Source organism: Populus trichocarpa, chromosome 17 (genome assembly GCF_000002775.5).
Source record: "Populus trichocarpa isolate Nisqually-1 chromosome 17, P.trichocarpa_v4.1, whole genome shotgun sequence".
NCBI lineage: Eukaryota > Viridiplantae > Streptophyta > Magnoliopsida > Malpighiales > Salicaceae > Populus > Populus trichocarpa.
Window position 1 is genome coordinate 11533978 of NC_037301.2, and position 21600 is coordinate 11555577.

The 21600-nt window shown below is 37.5% G+C and overlaps 1 protein-coding gene across 2 annotated transcripts; it reads left to right on the plus strand.

Annotated features, from left to right (window-relative positions):
• The first annotated feature begins 2010 nt into the window (after nucleotides 1–2010).
• LOC18107459 (cell morphogenesis protein PAG1) lies at nucleotides 2011–20921 on the plus strand. Of its 2 annotated transcripts, XM_006373467.3 has the most exons (19): nucleotides 2011–2167; nucleotides 2253–2388; nucleotides 2531–2560; nucleotides 2651–2727; nucleotides 4473–4518; nucleotides 6472–6544; nucleotides 6628–6685; nucleotides 7041–7136; nucleotides 8123–8240; nucleotides 8315–8581; nucleotides 8929–9030; nucleotides 9191–9548; nucleotides 9649–9762; nucleotides 10424–11049; nucleotides 11183–11379; nucleotides 12449–12671; nucleotides 15556–15675; nucleotides 16650–17417; nucleotides 17711–20921. In XM_006373467.3, the coding sequence occupies exons 2-19, from the start codon at nucleotides 2281–2283 to the stop codon at nucleotides 20750–20752; spliced, it is 6423 nt and encodes a 2140-aa protein (XP_006373529.3). In that variant the 5' UTR covers nucleotides 2011–2167; nucleotides 2253–2280; the 3' UTR covers nucleotides 20753–20921. The 2 variants fall into 2 exon arrangements, with proteins under 2 accessions (XP_006373529.3, XP_024444807.2); XM_024589039.2 differs by lacking the exons at nucleotides 2011–2167; nucleotides 2253–2388; nucleotides 2531–2560; ... (4 more) ...; nucleotides 7041–7136; nucleotides 8123–8240 and having other exon boundaries at nucleotides 8534–8581; nucleotides 9186–9548.
• The last annotated feature ends 679 nt before the right edge of the window (nucleotides 20922–21600 follow it).

Consider the following 21600-nt stretch of genomic DNA (forward strand, 5'->3'; position numbering starts at 1 on the left):
ATTGAGATTGTAAAACAGGAGAGGCTAGCAATCAATTCTTTGGAAGTTTCTTCAAACTGTCATCTTACCTTGCTTTTCTTTTAATTCCTTCTTCAGGATCCAGGAGATTTTCTGTTGGCACGAACATGTATGGTGTAAAGCACATTACATTCTCACCAAGTTGCCTTTTCTTTTGTATTGTGCTTATATTTCAGTCCTCGATGATTTCCTTGGTATCAAGTAAGCAAATAATTCACTATATGGGTTTATTTGGACAAGATCATGTCCCACATACATGACCAGATCCTCCTTTAGTTCGAAAATATCATCCAATCAAACAATAAATCAAAGATTTCTAGATGAGTAGATGACTTGTATAGCCAGGTATATATTGGATAACATGTGATGGATTACACATCCGAAGTTCCCTCGACAGTATCAGTGTATCACTTGCATCAGACCTTTTAAGAAACGCATACAATTTAAATATAAAAAGCGTATTTTTGCTGACCCGATTCTTGTTAATAAAGGTGCCATGCGTGCTGCCGAGGTCATAAAGATAGGCATCTCCATTTCTTTTGAACTGGAGAACTGGGAAAGAGAGAACAAATTGTTAAACAATGATCCCCAGCATCTACAATATTATCAAGGAAGCTGTCAACAACTGCATGCTTGAAGTCCCAATGAATGAGATTTTCTCAGCCCATCTATCCCAGATATCCACGCAGAGATACACGGATTCTATAACATGGAAAGCGACATAATCACTATAACCATACAGCTAGAAACAAAAAAGAAAAACAATATAGTTCTCTAAGAAAATAAGCTTCACAAATACTGTACACGATTCGGGCATAAAATAACCCACATAATCTTCAAGTTAAACACCTATGTACTTGGTAGGAAGGAAAAAAATGAAAGGGAAAGGGTAAAAAGAAGAAGAGCAAGAAAGTCCAACTCTGTAAACCCACTTCTCGGAAGATATTTATTGATAATTCCTTTGGCAATGGCAGTCTCACAAGAGAAAGAAAAATGATTACAATGTTGTTGAGCAGCTCGTGGCTTTGGAAATGGAAATGGGAACAGGAAGTTAGCAGCAATTTATATAAACTTACAAACTAGAGCGTAACAAAGTCTATATCAACAGATAAGTTAGCTAAATACCAACAGATACAGAAACATTCCTGTCTGCAGGCAGCCAGGTTCATGGCTTTTAATTGTTCATGATCTTGAGATTTATGGGACAGGCAGATGTTTCAAAAAATATCGAACCTATAATATAATGCTGCTAGTAGTATAGCATGTAATGCTGGTCACAAGCTCAAAATAGCCGAAACTGATTAATTATGAAGTTACTTAGTTTAACTAACTTAATATCCTCAAGAGAAAGCATAGCAAGTAATTTTTTACGTACAATTTGAGCCTATAATTAAATTGCTCTAATTTTTGCGTTGTACTTTTGAAGTTATGACTTATGATTAGCTAGACTTTTAAGCCTTCTTATAATAATGTTTTTTTTTAAAAAAAATTATTTTTTATATCAATCATTAAAATAATAAAAAATACTAAAAAAATTAATTGAAAATAAATTTTTTTTTTTTTTTTTAAAATATAGTTGAACCATACTTTTAAATACCTTCTAAATACTTTATTGAGCTAAGTTGGATGAGCTTAGCAACTTCGTCTACTTTACATTTAAGATTAAGGTTTCGTATACATGGAAAGAAATAGAAATGTTTATTGAAAAAAAATCTTTATAATAGTTTACGTATTAATTTTTATATTTTTAAAATAAAAATATAAACACTTAAATATTTTTCTGTTTTATGAAAATAACCAAAACTAATGCTTCAATATTTCTTAAAAATAACTTTTTACTACTTAATTTTAATATCAATAACTTCATTTAAGATCCATTTGTTTTTTTTCTCTTATTATAATGTTGCCCTTCCCATTAGTAAAGCAGATTGTTCGCATCTGTTAGCTGGCACCCACTTATCATACCGTTAAGCTCAAACGACAAGTCATTTTTTAAAAATATATTCCTCCATTAATTAACAAAAAAACAAGAAAGAAAAAGAAAAAACTGCCCCCCTTCCCCCCCTCTCCCACTCAGATCATCTCACACTCAAGAAACTAAACAAAACCAATGCCTCCAAATCCCTAATCCCTAATTTCCTCTCTTCAGGTTTCTCTCTCTCATTTGCAATCACTCTTCTATCCGTCCAATTTTCAAAATCTAATCAATTTCTTTGGTGATTTGATTTTGTTAGGAGTTCATAAATTATTATTATTAAAAAGATGAAAGCAGGAGGCACCGGCGCCGGTGCTGCGAAGCAGATTGTGGATTCGCTGCTTCAGCGGTTTCTCCCTCTCGCAAGACGCCGTATCGAAACCGCTCAAGCTCAGGTCAATTTTTTCTAACCAAATGATTGAAATTATTTTACTTATATAAAAAATTAATAGAAATAATGCGAAAGGAAAATTTTATTTCTTGGTTGAATTTTGAAGTAGTAGTAATTTTATTTAATTTGCTCGCGTGTGTGTGCAGAATATGGTGATTGATAACTCATGGATGCTGGTACGTGGATATTTTAAAAACTTTTTTTCCTATTGCCGTCCTGGAATGGGCAAAATGTTGGATGGACCATCTAACCCATCCTATGAACAGGTTTTGGATTCTTTGGCTATGATTGCACGCCATACTCCCGTTCCTCTTCTCGAAGCTCTTCTTAAATGGAGAGAGAGGTAATGTAATGTTCGGTTTGCTTAGTTAATGATTGATTATTTATTATTTTTCATCGCGATAATATGATGGTAGGCTTGTTCTAGCTTCTCATTGTTAGCTCCCCTTAGGAAATTGTATAATTTGCTTCTTGGGTTCAATACGACCTATAGTTGATACTTCGTTGCCTGGAAAAGAAAAAATAAAATCACAAAAATTTACCTCTTGACCTCTTTCATTCAGGCAGAATTTGAAATTTGATTGGCTTTATCTCTCTGGCAACAATGTATTTCATACATGGGGAATATCACTATTTGTAAGTTAAGAGACACATGAGGAAGTTGAAGCACTGTGTTGTTTGAGACAGGGATTTTTTTTTTCTAAGCCAAAAAGAGAAGGTTTTTTCCTGAACTTCTTGTTTATAGTGAGGAGTTTGAAGAAGATAATTTAGAGTAGTTGATGAGAGTAAGTTGTTTGATGAGAATAATTGAAGAGAATGGCATTTGACGAAGAAGAGACCAAGATTAGTTTGTCAACATAGCAATGTAATTGTTCCTGATGTGCACACATCTTGATGGCCAAATGCTAGGTAAAATGGGAAGAGAGATACTAGTTAATCACTTCACTTGCAAAGGATTTCTGTTCTTTTTGTCCAGGAAATGGAAGGCTGATTCCTGTGCTCTGTCAGTAAACAAGTCAGGTTTGTTGGACAAAAGACTGTTGGAGGTGTTAGAAAGAAATTTGAGATTTGAGATAGGACATCTTATGTTGAGAAAATGGGGACTGATTGTAAACAATGTCATGCTTTTAGTATGAAATTTGACATGGTGCTGATGATCCTAAACTCTGTTGTCTGTTGTGGTTTGATTGTAAACAATGTCATGCTTTTAGTATGAAATTTGACATGGTGCTGATGATCCTAAACTCTGTTGTCTGTTGTGGTTTGATTGACTGGTATGAATGAAAAAAATGTTCCAATTGAAGGCAACAAATCTTGTAGTCATATGCAAGGTTTATTGTGGTTCATTTTTTGTAGTGGTTGATTTGTCCTGATACTTCGTTCTTCAGAAATAGAAGTCATTGGCTGGATGTTACACAAAGGGACTCTGCATGTGAAAAAAATCGGGAAAATTTAAAAACAAAAGAAGCTGAAACCAGTGTGAAATTGAACTTGTGGATCCAAGGACTTTCAACTTTTACCCTCAATCTTGTAGGGTAACAATGCCTGTTCAGTCCATTTCAAGACTAACAGCCTGTATTTTCTTGTTAGCCTGCCTCATGAGATGCATCCTTCATAGGAAATAGGTTCCACTCTCTAGCCATCTTTAACAGATCTGTTTCTCTGTTTAAGATTCACCATATGTGTGGGCACCAACCTTTTCGACTTGGAAACTTGTTGCCATAGGGAAGCACTTATTATCCAACCATCTATTTACAGTAACCCAGGGCCACGTTGTTGTCTAGATTGGACCAACCTTCAACTTTCAGTTAATAGGAAACATTGTTGTCCACTTCATTAACAGACATGAGTGCTGGATAAAATGTGCACCAAAAAATGTAAATCAAGGGTTGAAGAACTACCAATATTGTCCAAACATGAACAGGGCATGGATTAGGCAGACCTAAAATTTTACCTGACCCTATGTTATAAAGAATAGATAGACACAAGAAGCATTAGTTTTGTTTTTTTTTTTTTTTTTTTTTTGAGTGGTAATTTTCTCTAACAATTTCTCATTTTTTCCCTCTCTTCGTTGGATTTTTGTTGCAGTGAATCTCCAAAGGGTGCAAATGATGCGTCTACATTCCAAAGAAAGGTTTGTCAAGGATAACTGTATAATCAGTATAGTACACTGTCATTTCTGATACCAGTAACGTTCTACATCATTAGAAATAAAATTGAAGTTATTTTCATAAAAGATGTAACTTTAAAGCATTCTTTAAACACATTTTTTTTACATACATTAGAGGAATTATATTGTTGAGCATCCAAAAGTTTTCCTACACTCTTGCGTCAACACATTCAGATCATCTTGGTAACATTGTTGAATAAAACTAACTCTTAAAGCTCAATATACTCAACCTCTTAATGACCCCTCATCTTGATCTTCAACAACATCATCATTATTACCAATGTGATGTCCTTGAATCCAAATTATATTCTGAAAAGATATTTTGTTAAAACGTGTTGGATCATAGTGGGAAAAAAAAGTCAAAAACAAAACCAAAGCACTTTGAAAATGATTAAAATGAAAAGTAAGTCAGCAATGAAGTGAAACTTAAGGGAATGCGAGAATTGATGAAAAATGATGGTTTCGGAGAGCATAGCTTTGTGAAATACTTATTGAGCATTGTATGTCAACGCTCATGTGTTTGTATTTGTTAGCTCATACAAGTGCACCCTACCATTTAGCAGCATGGGAGGCCATTCTGATAATCCTTGTATCAAGCTCAGTCCAGTTTTGAATTGAGTTCACATGCTGACACCCAGCTGCAGCCCAAGCTTTGGATTTAGTTGACATTCACCTGGCCCAAAAATGCATTGATTGTCAATATTTAACTGAAGAAATGTTCATTATGATTTCAACTTAGAGATACAATTTTGTACTGTGCATACCTTAAAGTTTTTATTCTTGAATGGTTTAACCTCTATAATAAGATGTCACCAGTCAAATTATAATCTTGCTTATTTCTGCTATTATAAGGAGATTTTAGTATTTAGGTATGATTTCTTGTTTCCTTCAGGAATGATGAGAGAGTAAGCAAATGCCTTTTTTTTTCCCTGGGCAAGGTCATTGGTTGTCAAAAAATCTCAACATATTAAGCATTGAAAGTAAATGCACTCTCATCCTTATGCATTGGCAGCAACTGAACTGCATTCAGTTTCTTCATTTCATTTTTTACAATTCTCTTTTATTTATTTCAGTCTCTGGAGATTGATATAGATGGTTGCATGAATAAGTATGCTATTCTTTTGGATCCTCGTATGCAATCTTGGCCATACATTTGATTCATCATCCTTAGCAATTTCTATATCCCATTTCGCTCTTGTTTTATGGGGATTTCTGTTGTTCTATGAACCTACCAAAAATTCTCCCCTCCTACAAACTTAAAACTGGACCCTTCCTCTATAATGAGATAATACTTACCTGATTGACAGGTGCACTTCTCGTGTATTTTGGGATGCCCTCCAATTTATGGTTTAAAAAAATATCTCAGATGAGAGCAAGATGACTAGATTTTACAATGTTTCATAACAAATTTTAGTGAGTGGACGGACAAGAAAAGTTTGGCCTATCAAATGACAAGGTTAAGGAATTATCTTTATCTCCATCCCATTCAATCCATGCGTCTGGAACATATATGCACAATGTAATGTTATGAACCTTTTATATGATTATTCTCTGAAACACCCTCTAATATTAAATTTCAGGCTATACTGTAAATAGGAGTCATAATTATTGCAAATTCAATAATGTTGAAGAATGAGGCATGTACTGGGTAACAATAGATGCACTGGATTAGTGTCTTATTCATCGTGCAACTTTCAAGCTGTTTGTCCTTTGTGTTCAACTTGTAAAGTTTTAAAATTGTAGATGATTTTTCTTGTCATGCATATTTCACCAGGGTAACTCATTTGGTAGGAAATACATCATATGCCATAAATTCTTCATTCTTAACTTGTTTAGTCTGAAAACATGAAATGCCATGATTTATCTTGATAATGTTGTTGTTTGATTCAGAGATTAATTTACGTTACTTGTGCTCAGCTTGCAGTGGAGTGCATTTTTTGTTCAGCATGTATCCGTTTTGTGGAATGCTGCCCACAGGAGGGACTCACTGGTTTGTTCACTATCCAGTTATGTTACTTTTCTGCTTGAATTGTATTTTTTCTAGCTAGTTTAAATGGCTGTTCTTCATTGCAGAGAAGCTGTGGTCTGGGCTCGAAAATTTTGTTTTTGACTGGCTGATTAATGCTGACAGGTAAAGCTATGGATTTAGGAACTTCTAAAATATGTGTGGTGAATTGAATTATCTGCGTCATGTATATGAAGTGAGTCGCCAATATCTGTTCTACTGAAACATCAGGCTGGCACGGGGCTGATTTTGTGTCAGCTGTATTAACTGGGATATGATATTTGATAGATTAAAATGATTACTTAAGCATGACAGTGCCTTGATCTAGACTGAAGCATGTAATGAAGACATTCAGAATTGAGATATTGAAGTCAATGAAACACTAATAGAAACTTTGAGGAACAGTCATAAAATATATGTGATTAAACGGTTCTCATGTTCTTCCTTTCTTGTTGTGCATTCAATTATATCTTTGTTATAGGGTTGTTAGCCAGGTTGAATATCCCTCATTGGTTGATTCGCGAGGGCTTCTTCTGGACTTAGTCGCTCAGCTCTTAGGTGCCTTATCTCGTATCAGGTAACCATTTCATTACAGTATGATACCTGATATTGATAGTATTATTTGACAAAGCACTTTTTATATATTGTTTGATGTGTCTTTGTATTTGCACATTTGGCATTTAGACTCATAGAAAGGAAAGGCAAAATGGAGTTTGTGCGATTGAATAATGATGACAGTTTTATGTTATTTCAAGCTTAATTTAGCAATAACCCACTCTCTGGTCAAGTGAGTTTGTCTCATTGTAGAATATTAGCTTATCTACCAAGTCATGAAGGGAAAAGAAACAAAGAAGTTCTTTCCTTGTCACTGCATATTTGTGAGATGATTACTAACTTGGGCCAGCATTTTACTTCTGGGATTGTGATGTTCAAGGCTGTGGTTGGTTATAATGAAATCTGAGTCAGTCTATCTTCCTACCTTCAGTTGCATTCAGTTTTATCTAAAGTTTTGGAACTGTGGTGAAATTTTGAATTCCCCCTCCTCTTAATGCATTGCTATTGTACCTTTGCTGGCATGATATAGTTAGGGTTCCAGGATCTGGCTACAGTGCCCGCCTTCTTTTTATCATTTTCCAGGCACTCCTGCTAGTGGTTTCTGTCATATCTTCCCTTTTCCTTGTCCAATATGGACATTTCCCCTTTCTGTCTTGGACCAATACGGGTGGGTTTTTGTTGACCGAAAAGGAAAATGACACAATACAGAGAGAAAATATTTCCTCTCAATTTCGTCTCTTTCTATATCATTTGATTGTTGAAATAGAAAAAAAGGTTACATACTATATTTAATCGAGGAAGTTGTAGTTGTGAGTAACTGGAAGCTTTGACATGCATGCTCTAGAAAGTAATAACAGTAACAGAACCAACAGCAGCACCTTATTGGCTTCTCAGTTACTTTCATCAGTAATCTTTGAAGCAAACGTTATTGGCTTCTCTCTTTTCTCCTTATACTTCCTGAGTAAAGCCATGTACAATTTTTATGGTCCTTTCTGTTTTCTTCCACAGGTTTAGTTCTGTAACTGAACGCTTTTTCATGGAACTAAATACACGTCGAATTGACACTAGTGTTGCCCGTAGTGAAACACTCAGCATCATTAATGGGATGCGTTACCTGAAGCTTGGGGTATGTGTGTGTGATTCACTTATTCCTGAAGTGAATGGCATAAAACAAGGTCTTGATAATGTGATAGTTTACAGGTTAAGACTGAAGGGGGACTGAATGCATCAGCTTCCTTTGTGGCGAAAGCAAATCCTCTTAGCCGTTTTCCTCCTAAACGCAAAAGTGAGCTTCACCATGCACTGTGTAATATGCTTTCAAACATTTTGGCTCCACTAGCAGATTGTGGAAAGGGCCAATGGCCCCCAACAGGTGTGGAAAATGCACTTACTTTGTGGTATGAAGCTGTTGGACGAATAAGAGGGGTGCTTATCCCTTGGATGGACAGACAAAGCAAACATATAGCTGTAAGATGATTTCAGAGAATATCCTCTTTTTATATGGAGTTCCAGGTGTTTGGTTGCCTTTTAACTCAATATTTGAATTTCTTATCAGTTTCTTTCACAGTATGTTTCTAGATCTCTAGCCTGTTCAGCTACTTCTCTTTCATTATATTTTCAGCAATTTTTTTCTCGGGGAGTTTGCATTTGCACTTTGTCCTATGTTTAATTGACATCTTGTTTTCTTGGCTCTCCTCCTGTTTCTGTTTCTTTGTTATCAATCTGTTTGGAATTTCCCGGATTATGTCATCTCTCTCGTTTTCTCTAACAGTATCCCTGGCTTGTGCTTTTGTGTGATCTTTTCAATTTGTTAGGTTGGGTACCCTCTGGTGACTCTTCTTCTCTGTCTTGGTGATCCTCAAGTATTCCACAATAACTTGAGCCCTCACATGGAGCAACTCTATAAGCTTTTAAGAGTGAGTTTAAGTTTGGTTTAAGTTAAGTATGGGGGAAGGCAAGAGAAGATATGGTTTATATATTTTTTGACAACTGGCTGTCTCATTAGGTTGATTTGTTGAGGGATCAGAGGCATATCTTTATGGGCTTTCATTTCTATTGTTGCTTTTGCTAGTGCAGGACAAGAACCACCGATTCATGTCCTTGGACTGCCTTCATCGAGTTTTGAGGTTCTACTTAAGTGTTCATGCAGCTAGCCAGGCCCTAAACCGTATATGGGACTACTTAGACAGTGTGACTTCTCAACTCTTAACAGTTCTGAAGAAAGGAATGCTTACTCAGGATGTCCAACATGACAAACTTGTTGAATTTTGTGTAACTATTGCTGAACATAACCTTGATTTTGCCATGAACCATATGATATTAGAATTGCTGAAGCAAGACAGTCCAAGTGAAGCAAAAGTGATTGGTCTCCGTGCTTTGCTTGCCATAGTTATGTCACCTTCAAGCGAGCACATCGGCTTAGAAATATTTAAAGGTACACTTGATAGCTGGTCCTATAACATGTATATATTATCAGTTCAGTTTTGTTAAGAACTATCTAACTGAGCATCATTTTGACTTAATTGCATAAACAGGGCATGATATCGGCCATTACATTCCAAAAGTGAAGGCTGCAATCGAATCAATTTTGAGATCTTGTCACAGGATCTACAGTCAGGCACTTTTGACTTCCTCAAAGACCACAATTGGTAATATGTTTTTAAAAAATGTCTAGAATCAGTTGTGCTTAGCAGCTTGTTCATGAAGTAATAAATGGACTTGAAATGTAGTTTAGCATCTTATTCCATTGATTCATGATGGGGATATTTTTTATTCCAGCCCTTTGTTTTAGGATAGGCTGTTTTACTTGCACTGACGGACACTTGATGGATATCCAATGAGTTTTGGATGATTGTCAATAAAGCCTTGTAATTTGAGCATTTGAGCCCAAACTGACCTTGATTAGACAACATTAATTAGTATGGGATGAAGATTTAGTTGAGTTGAGTTATTTAGCTTTTAGAGGCAACAATTGACTACTGCTAGCAGTAACAAATGTAAACATATCCTTATATGCCTTTTCTTTCAACCAAATGGAGAGAGGTGAATAATAATATGAATGATGGGTTATGATTCTCATTTTCCATGGACTTGACCGTGTAGGGTTCAAAAGAGATTGATCTGTGTTATGATGGTGTTTTTTTTTCCTCTGGTCTTGCGTGTATACTTGCCACAACATCCATTGCATTCATGAACTCCTGGCTATTCTCCTTGTTACTTTCTTGTTTTTTTTTCCTGTACATTGCTTTCAATTTGTGCTATTCTTAGATGCAAATGGCTTATATGAAATAAAAATTTATGCTTCCTTAGATGCTGTAACCAAGGAAAAGTCTCAGGGATATCTTTTCCGGTCAGTCCTGAAGTGTATACCATACCTGATAGAGGAAGTTGGCAGAAGTGATAGAATTACTGAAATAATTCCACAACATGGAATAAGCATTGATCCTGGTGTTCGCGAGGAAGCAGTGCAAGTATTGAACCGCATTGTTAGCTATCTTCCACATCGTAGATTTGCAGTTATGAGAGGGATGGCCAACTTTATCCTTCGGCTTCCCGATGAATTCCCTCTTCTCATCCAAACATCATTGGGGCGCCTGCTGGAACTAATGCGCTTTTGGAGAAGTTGTTTGAACAATGATCTAGAATTCCAGGCTGATGATGCAAAGCGTGGAGTGCAGCGAAATGATGGATTTAAGAAGTCTTCTTTCCAACAATCTGAAGTGATAGAGTTTCGTGCATCGGAGATTGATGCAGTTGGTCTCATCTTCCTTAGTTCTGTGGACAGCCAGATTAGGCATACAGCATTGGAGTTATTGCGTTGTGTACGTGCTTTAAGGAATGACATACGAGACCGTACATTACGTGAGCAACTGGACCATAATTTAAGAAATGAAGTGGAACCAATATTTGTGATTGATGTCCTTGAAGAACATGGGGTGAGACATCCTAATTTGTAGTTTTCCATCTTTGATATTTTTTTGTTTCTGTTCTTTAATTTCATGCAAGTAGCAGTCCTTTGAATGCAAATTTCCTTATCATATTCACAACTTAGAGGTTTCAAAATTACAGGATGACATTGTTCAGAGCTGTTATTGGGACACTGGGCGCCCATTTGATATGAGACGAGAATCCGATGCAATTCCTCCTGAAGTGACACTTCAATCGATCATATTTGAGACTCCTGATAAGAATAGGTGGGCTAGGTGTCTTAGTGAACTCGTCAAATATGCTGCTGATCTATGCCCAAGCTCTGTTCAGGATGCAAAGTGAGTAGATTTTGATTGATATATTAGTAGTATCACTGGTTTTTTTCCCCAATTTTACATGTTGAATTGTTGCATTTACTTCTACCGTCATTTGTCCATTGCTGCCATCTGCAATATTTTTTACCATAGAATTGTTAACCGATGCAGTATTCCCATTGTGGGTTTTTGAGTTATTCGTTATTTGATTTACTAAATTGAAAAGGTGTATAGGTTGTGGTTGTGTATGAATGTGTTGGTTTTATTAGGTTCTCTTGATCTTTGACTACTTGACTAGAAGTGTAGCATAAGCTTTTATGACGCGACGTGTAGCGTGGATAGAAATTAGGGTTCTCAAGCCCTAAAGTTACAGACCCAAGCTATAGAGAAATTTAGAGAAAACTCTGTAGTGTTTTATTAAAAGTTTGAATAATAGTCTGCCTTTTTATAAAAGAAACTAGACATCCTTATCCTTGTAGAAAAAGATTCCTAATTAAAACTTACCTAACTAATAGAATTCATCTGGTATTAGAATTTTTATATAGTAAGATACTAATTAAATTAAAAGTCCTAAGCTAAATAGAAAAAATAATCTAAATACAAGGTAAATAAAGACAATCTCACACAGTAACTTCCAAGCTTTATTTGAAGGCCTTCCTAATCTTCAATCATCATGAAATTTTAACCCAGTAAGAAAACAGGGCCTTCAAAATTTTCTGTTAAAATTTTAGTTTGATCTAATGATCAAATTAAAAGTTATGTTTTATTTACCAAACTACATCTTGGACTCTTCTTAAACTCATCAAAATCTAAAAATCTTAACCATTAATAAAATAATGCATAAACATTATTATACCAAGAACATGGAAGAAATTTCCCCACGGCACTTTAGGTTCTCATGTCAAATCTATCTTTTGAATTGAGATATGACTATTTAGCTGAAGAAATGAATTGAACTCTGGTTATGATGCTGGTTTGTTCTTGACACTGTTGTTCACATACTTTTCGTGTTTAATGAAGCTCTTCATATCTGTTTATTTTCAAGAAAACTAGATATGGATGATGTCATTTTGTACTCAATTTTAATTGGCAGGGTGGAGGTCATCCAACGCCTTGCTCACATTACTCCCATTGAGTTAGGTGGGAAGGCTCATCAGTCACAAGATGCAGATAACAAACTGGATCAATGGCTCATGTATGCAATGTTTGCATGTTCATGTCCACCAGATAGTAGAGAATCTGGTGGCTTAACAGCTACCAAAGATCTCTACCATCTTATTTTCCTCTCTCTAAAATCTGGATCTGAAACAAACATAGTAAGTACATGTTACTACCAATTCTTCTAGTTCAATGGATTTGTATTCGTTTGCTTCTTTTATTTTGAGTAAGTTTGTTATGAGCCACTATCTAAAAGTGAGTGTCAAAGTGAGGAAAGGGTGCATTAACATTTTTTTTTGTATTTTTAGGCTTAAAATAAGATGCTTAGACATTTAATTCTCCAACCAACCTCTGTTCTTTAACTGGACCTTAATATCTCTTCTTTCTTGGGGAAAAAATCAGCATGAAGGTAAACTTTATGTCATCAGTCCCATCAGGATGGTAATGTCAACATGGATTAAATTTAGGTGGGAGTCCACTAAAAGTGTTTATTTTCTTGTTGCATGTTTTCTAAATGTACCTGTGTTTCTGTTAGCAATCTGTTTGTGTCAGGTTGTCAGTGAATGTTTAGCAATTGAAAGAGCAAACTAAAGCCAGAGGAAGTTGGTGGGTTAAAAATGTGTGATTCTTAATGTTAACGGTAACCAAGTTAGAGAATCATGAGGTCTTATTTTATTTATCTGGTTGTCCTTTGCTGAGAATACGATGTAACCTATATCACAAACTTGATATAAAGTATGTTATACATCTAAGATTAAGGGAGAGTTGGCACTGGTCTCTTTTTGTTCAGGAAAAAAAAACATTGCCTTTATGGGGAAGTTCTGCTTATTATATTAGAACATGACTCATTTTGGCACTAGGTTATTTGCAATGAACATGAGCATGATGTTCATTCAAATGGTTGGTATGTGAAGGCTAGAGTATGTCACTTAGCATCACTTGTTTCTCACCATGTCTCTATCAAAATATAAAGCTCCTAATGATCTTCACATTCGTTTCTAGTAGGACCTTGGGTATGGGGAAGCCTTATACTTTACTTTCCACCTTTGTCGTTCATCCAGATTGTATTATGCCTCCATCTCTAGCCTTTTTCATCAATTGAGTATTGAGAAATATTTCTTGGGAGATTCATCTTTACAGAAGCCAAATGAGTGGAAACCTTATGAGCTTTGTTTACATTTTGAGATTCTAAACTCCCTTTAATTTAAGAATAGGTTAAAAGGATGTGGCCTTTGGGTGTCTGGATATCTTTGCTATAGATATTTATTTTAAACATCTTTCTTAGTCTCCAAATCCTTCTCTTTTTCACATTGTATCTAAAAAAGCAAGATGTTGAGGACTGTCTTTGGACTGCAGTTCTTGATGAGATGAACATGGACTGTCTTTGGAGAGCAGCTCTTGATGAGATGAACACTTACGGAATCTCTCTAGGCATTGTTACCTAATATCTATGATAAAACATAGTCATCGTTAGGGAATCCAGCGACAATGGTAGGGGACCTCAGGAGTTTTTTCCTGTAGCTTGAACCAGGATCTTTTCTTTTTGAGGGGAGCAATGGGTATCCTGAGCAGAGTGAAGTCGCTACTATTTTTTTTTTTTGAGAGGGGGAGCTGTTGCGATTTTTATGTGTTTGTGCTATGTTTGTTGTAATTCAGACTGTGTGAATGGAAATAAGTTTTTTAATCAAAGAATTATTTGTTCTTAAAATAATTGTTGTGGGATTGGACATGTTCTGTATGAATGGAAATAAGTTTTGTAATCCAAGAAGTATTTGCTCTTAAAATAATTGTTGTGGGATTGGACATGTTTTTTAGCTTCCTTGTGATGTACTGCTATTTAGAGGATTATCTTTAGTTGATATGCTTTGGGAATAGAAGGTCCTTTGATGGAGAATGAAGGCAACAATGGGAATTGGTTTTTATTTATTTAGGAATTTTAATATTGTATGACCATTTTAGATTTTATTAAATAGGGAATATTAGGATTTATATTTAGTAGTTAAATTAGGATTTAGTTTCCTTATTGAATTAAGAATTATTAGGTTTTTCTATTATATTTGTGTTGGTGCATATTAATGTTATTGTTGAATGGTTGAGTTGTTGAATAAAATAAGCACCTGGACATTAATAAGCACCTGGACATTCAGTTATGTTAATGGTTGAATTGTTGAATAAAATAAACAGAGTTTTCTTCAAGATTGATTGCGTCTCTCTTGTATTGCTTTCTCCAAGATCGAGTGTGTCTCTCGTGGTTTGTTTTGTCAAAACCAAGCGAGTCTCTCGTTTTTTGATCCCTTCAAGATCAAGTCTGTCTCCCTTGTTGGTGATTTTGATTTCTATTCTATATTAGCTATCTTGTTTTGTTGATTTTGCTCATCTGGTCCTACATCAACCTTCCATTTTATTTTATTTTTTTCAGATCTCGTGCTTTGGTCATGCAAGATTCCTTATCTTCTTCTGTCTTTTTTTCTTCTTCTAATAAAGTTTTCTTTTATCAAATTACATTTAAGGGCTAATCATTGATTGGTGAGGCAGGTGCTAGCCCATATATGACTGACATCTGATGGTAGAAATTTAGTCACTTCAGTCTACCTTGTGTGACCTGAAATTTGTGTGTTTATTTATAGTGAGCACACTATTTGGCTGGGTTTGCTGTCATGTATTTGTCAGATTGCTTTGTCTTTCCCATTCCTCTTTTTCCCAGGAATATTGCAATATGTCTTGTGCTTGTAACTTTATCCCTTTGTGGATGCTGAAGAGAATTGAACCCGCTGCTCTCTTCTATTGAACTTGAATCTGTTACCAGTTGCTGTGTGCTAAACATGCGATGTCCCAATCTATGCCATTACATGCCATTATTATCGCAAAGGTGAAAGTGTTAATTGGTCACCAATGGGAAGAGAGGGTGGTTTTCTCCAGTAGACATACTCACTACAAACAATTAATAAACAATTAGAGGACTTCGATATTGTTAACTTTCATGCCCAAATAATTTATTTGTTATTTATTTATTGCTAATGCTCAAATTGGTTCCTTCAACAGCATGCAGCAACCATGGCTCTTGGCCACTCACATCTGGAAGCTTGTGAAATAATGTTTAGTGAGCTGTCATCATTTATTGATGAGATATCTTTGGAAACTGAGGGAAAACCTAAATGGAAGGTACGGAGTATATAAATGCATTAAACATGATATGTTTGATTTTCATGGATGTTATTTGTAAGTTCATGAAGTGTGGGGCATAACCCCTAGTGCAATTCATTTAATATTTGTGTCATAAATTCTGGGGAAAAGTATGTTATTGCTGGTACCCAAAGATGAGTCAATATACCAAAAGGGAAAAAATCCAAGCAGTTTTCTGCCATGCAACAAACATCTTCAATCATCATGATTAAACTCGTATTACTTGTCAGCATAGACATAGGAGAGTAGATGTTTAAAATTGTAATCCTGCTGTCTGTTTCCAGTGTTTGATGTCATTCCTTGATAAGTTGCAAAAATCAAAGTGTTGTCACCTTCAGGTTTTCTATCTATGAAAATTAGCATAGCTTCCCTTTGTGTGCTCCCAGTGTTCCATGTCCTCCTCAATCTGAAGCTATGGCATTTTCTTTATAGTCATTCTTTAAAAGTGTTCAATTGATATCCCAAGAATGTTGATTTTGAAAAGTCAAACAAACATTTGAACTATTAAGTGGAATGGTGCAAAAGGATCTGCATAGCTGACCCAAGCTAGTTTGGGATTGAGGCTTGGTTGTTGTTGTTGGTTAAACCAAACATTTGAGCAAAACTTTCTTTACTTTGTTTCTGGACCGACCCATTTCTTGTTAATTTTAAAGTTGTTCTCAGTTTTCTATCAATCTAAGATGTCATTAAACATTGAATTGAAGAATTGATCGAGGATTAGAGATATGTTCTCTCTTTTAGCCTACGTTGTCAAGCTCCATCTGAGTGTTACTGTAGGGTGTAGGCTGGGTTTGGACCTATCTTCTTGCCAACATACTAAAATATAATCATCACCCAATGTGAAATGGCTGATAACAATGTCCTTTTCTGCCATATCATTCAATTTTTTTCTTTTTTAATTTCTCAAATTTTGGATTTCAGTCCATACTAATTGGATATCTCATTCTCACAAGGTACAAAGTCAAAAACCTCGCCGTGAGGAACTGCGCATTCACATTGCGAATATATACCGAACTGTTGCTGAGAATATCTGGCCTGGCACACTGGGGCATAAACGACTTTTCCGTCTCCATTATCTCAGGTTCATTGATGAAACAACAAGGCAGATCTTATCAGCACCCCCTGAGAGCTTCCAAGAAATGCAACCTCTCCGCTATGCACTTGCTTCTGTTCTGAGATCCCTTGCACCTGAATTTGTTGAGGCAAGGTCCGAGAAGTTCGATCTCCGAACTAGAAAACGACTCTTTGATCTTCTCCTCTCTTGGAGTGATGACACTGGCAGCACATGGGGGCAGGATGGAGTTAGTGATTACCGACGTGAAGTTGAGCGCTATAAGGCCTCGCAGCATAGCCGTTCAAAAGATTCAATAGACAAAATTTCATTTGATAAAGAACTGAATGAACAAATTGAGGCAATCCAGTGGGCTTCCATGAATGCAATGGCTTCACTTTTACATGGGCCTTGCTTTGATGACAATGCAAGAAAAATGAGTGGTCGGGTGATATCTTGGATCAATAGTTTGTTCAATGATCCTGCTCCTAGGGCTCCATTTGGTTACTCTCCATCAACCCCATCTTATTCCAAGTATGTAGAAAGTGGGCGTGGAGCTGCTGGTCGTGATAGACAAAGGGGTAGTCACCATCGTGTCTCTTTAGCAAAATTGGCTTTAAAGAACCTTCTCCTCACAAACTTGGACCTTTTTCCCGCTTGCATTGATCAGGTACTCCTTTTCCCTTTGTGCATGTACAGTAGAACCACATGCCTGGATTATGAAGTTACTGTTTTTCATTTTTAACAATATGGAAAACAATATCAGCATCTCAATTAGGATTGAAAATGAGATGGCACATGCACACAATACCTTTGGTATTCTCAAGGTTGGCTAGCTTTTTCTCTCTAGGCCAATCTAATTATGCAGCACTGAGCGAGCTTACATTTTTGTTTATTATTAGATCATAAATGATACAGTAGTATCCATAATAAGAAACTAATTATCTCAAAAATTTTGTCCAGTGCTACTACTCTGATGCTGCTATAGCCGATGGTTACTTCAGTGTGCTTGCTGAGGTCTACATGTGCCAAGAGATACCAAAATGTGAAATACAGAGGCTCTTGAGCCTTATCCTCTATAAAGTCGTTGACCCAAATAGACAGATCCGTGACGATGCCCTTCAAATGCTAGAGACACTTTCTGTCCGCGAGTGGGCTGGGGATGGCATTGAGGGTTCAGGAAGCTATCGAGCTGCTGTTGTTGGTAACCTCCCCGATTCCTACCAACAATTCCAGTATAAGCTCTCTTGCAAACTTGCCAAAGATCATCCTGAATTAAGCCAGCTTCTCTGTGAGGAGATCATGCAGAGGCAACTTGATGCTGTTGATATAATAGCACAACATCAAGTCTTAACCTGCATGGCTCCATGGATTGAGAACCTCAATTTCTGGAAACTCAAGGACTCAGGTTGGAGTGAAAGATTATTGAAGAGCCTCTACTATGTGACCTGGCGACATGGGGATCAGTTCCCTGATGAAATTGAAAAACTATGGAGCACAATTGCTAGCAAGCCCAGGAATATTAGTCCAGTTTTAGATTTCTTAATAACAAAAGGGATTGAAGATTGTGATTCAAATGCATCTGCTGAAATAAGCGGTGCATTTGCCACATATTTCTCTGTTGCAAAGCGGGTGAGTCTATATTTAGCACGAATATGTCCACAGCGCACAATTGATCACCTGGTTTATCAATTGGCTCAGCGGATGTTAGAAGATAGCGTTGAACCAGTTGTGCCAAGTGCAAGTAAGGGTGAGGCAAATGGAAATTTTGTGTTGGAATTCTCTCAGGGGCCTGCAGCAGCCCAAATTTCAACTGTTGTGGACACCCAGCCACATATGTCACCATTACTCGTTCGGGGTTCACTTGATGGTCCCCTCAGGAATACTAGTGGAAGTCTGAGCTGGCGAACAGCTGGTGTGACGGGACGAAGTGTCTCAGGCCCTCTAAGTCCAATGCCTCCTGAGTTGAACATTGTTCCTGTAACCGCAGGAAGGTCAGGCCAGCTTCTTCCAGCTTTGGTGAACATGTCAGGTCCTTTAATGGGAGTTAGAAGTTCAACAGGAAGTTTGCGAAGTCGGCATGTTTCTCGGGATAGTGGGGATTACCTCATTGACACTCCAAACTCTGGTGAAGATGGGTTGCATCCTGGAGTTGGTATGCATGGTGTCAGTGCCAAAGAGCTCCAGTCGGCCTTGCAAGGGCATCAACATTCACTCACTCATGCTGATATAGCGTTGATTCTACTGGCAGAAATTGCATACGAGAATGATGAAGATTTTCGCGAACATTTGCCTCTTCTTTTTCATGTCACATTTGTTTCGATGGATAGCTCAGAAGATATTGTGCTAGAGCACTGCCAGAATTTGCTTGTTAATCTCTTATACTCACTTGCAGGCCGACACTTGGAATTGTATGAGGTGGAAAACAATGACGGAGAGAACAAACAGCAGGTTGTGAGCCTAATCAAGTATGTCCAGTCAAAGCGTGGGAGCATGATGTGGGAAAATGAGGATCCCACTGTTGTGAGATCTGAACTTCCAAGTGCAGCGCTCCTGTCTGCGCTAGTTCAGAGTATGGTTGATGCAATCTTCTTCCAAGGAGATCTCCGTGAGACTTGGGGTGCTGAGGCACTCAAATGGGCCATGGAGTGCACGGCAAGACACCTTGCATGTCGCTCACACCAGATATATCGTGCATTGCGGCCTAGTGTCACAAGTGACACATGTGTATTACTACTTAAATGCCTCCATAGGTGCCTAGGAAACCCAGCACCCCCAGTTTTGGGATTCATCATGGAAATTCTGTTGACACTGCAAGTAATGGTGGAAAATATGGAGCCAGAAAAGGTGATACTTTACCCCCAACTCTTTTGGGGTTGTGTGGCCATGATGCACACAGATTTTGTTCATGTGTACTGCCAGGTGCTTGAGCTCTGCTCGCGCGTAATTGATCGTTTATCATTCGAGGACCAAACAACAGAAAACGTGCTGCTTTCAAGCATGCCTCGTGATGAGCTTGACACTGGTGGTGACATTGGGGATTTTCAAAGAATTGAATCGCTGGCATCACCCAGTGGGAATTTGCCAGCATTTGAAGGGTTGCAGCCGCTTGTGCTTAAAGGGCTCATGTCTACTGTCAGTCATGGCGTCTCCATTGAGGTCCTGTCACGGATCACAGTGCATTCATGTGACTCAATATTTGGGGATGGAGAGACAAGGCTCCTCATGCACATCACAGGCTTACTTCCCTGGCTCTGCTTGCAGCTCAGTAAGGATACAGTGACAGTGCCTGCTTTGCCACTCCAACAGCAATGGCAGAAGGCTTGCTCTGTTGCTAACAACATTGCACATTGGTGTCGAGCAAAATCATTGGATGGATTAGCCACTGTTTTTGTGATTTATGCCCATGGAGAGATCAAAAGCATCGATACCCTTCTCGCTTGTGTCTCCCCTCTAATGTGCAATGAGTGGTTTCCAAAACATTCTGCCCTGGCTTTTGGACACTTGCTTCAGCTACTTGAGAAAGGGCCTGTTGAGTATCAGCGTGTGATACTGCTAACGCTCAAGTCATTGCTCCAGCACACTCCCATGGATGCTTCTCAAAGTCCACGTATGTATGCAATTGTGTCCCAGCTGGTGGAGAGCTCTTTGTGCTTCGAGGCACTGAGTGTACTGGAAGCCCTTTTGCAGAGCTGCAGTTCATTGACCGGTTCCCACCCTCCTGAGCCAGGGTCATATGACAACGGAGCTGATGAAAAGCTGTTAGCTCCTCAGACCTCTTTCAAGGCTCGGAGCGGGCCCTTGCAATATGCTATGGGTTCAGGATTTGGTACGGGTCACATGCCAGCAGCACAAGGGGGGGCTGAATCAGGGATTCCATCTAGAGAGGTGGCGTTGCAGAACACGCGCCTTATCCTTGGGCGAGTACTTGACAACTGTGCTTTAGTGAGGAAAAGGGATTTTAGGAGGCTAGTGCCTTTTGTAACAAATATTGGAAACCCATAGTGGTGCTTACAATTATTAATTACAAATGTAAATTAAGGCATCTCCACGAGCGAAAAACTTTGGACTGGTTTGTAAATGGTCATCATGTTTTAGCTATAAATAGTTAATCATAAATTAGTGATGATAGTTAGTGTTATCATATGATCAATAGATATCGCAATATTTTGCAGCTCTGTACAAGCTTTTGGTTTGCAGAAATATATGAGCTCCTGTGTGCTGAGAATAATGGTTCTAATCAATTCACCAACTCACTATTTGATCAGTTCAAATTTCAGTGCTGGTTTCTTTGCCTTGCTCTTCCCAGTTCTTCCCTGTATGCTACCCTTTCTAGTCTTTCCAGAAAATTCCCAGACTATTTGCTTGTGCATACATGTTATAAATGCGACCATCTACTTTTTTCAATCTTCACTTCCTCTCCTACAACAAAAAAATAAATAAAATAGATTTCCCATGTGTGATTAACAACTCCCGATGGAAGTGATTCTAGCATCTGTCCTCCTAAATCCTCATATTCCCTGTTACGCCCCTTGCTTCGGTAAAGAAAGTTGGGCTCATAAAAAAACACTCTCATCTAGCAGGTTGTTCCAGCCTCGTGGAACAGCTTGGATATGCAGCAACATCCTTGTTTATTTCACCCTATGTCAATGCCACTGTACAGTTTCTTTGTTTCAATTTCCTACCTGTGAACACAAGCAATTTCTAGCTTTGAGTCTACGTATAACGTTGTCGAGCTGAGCAGGAATTGCAAGCTAAGGATTTTTCCACGTTCTCAGGTGAACATAGTATTTGATCCGCAGAACTTGAAGGCCAGAAGTTTAAGCCCCGTGGAGGGACCATCAAGGGCAGCT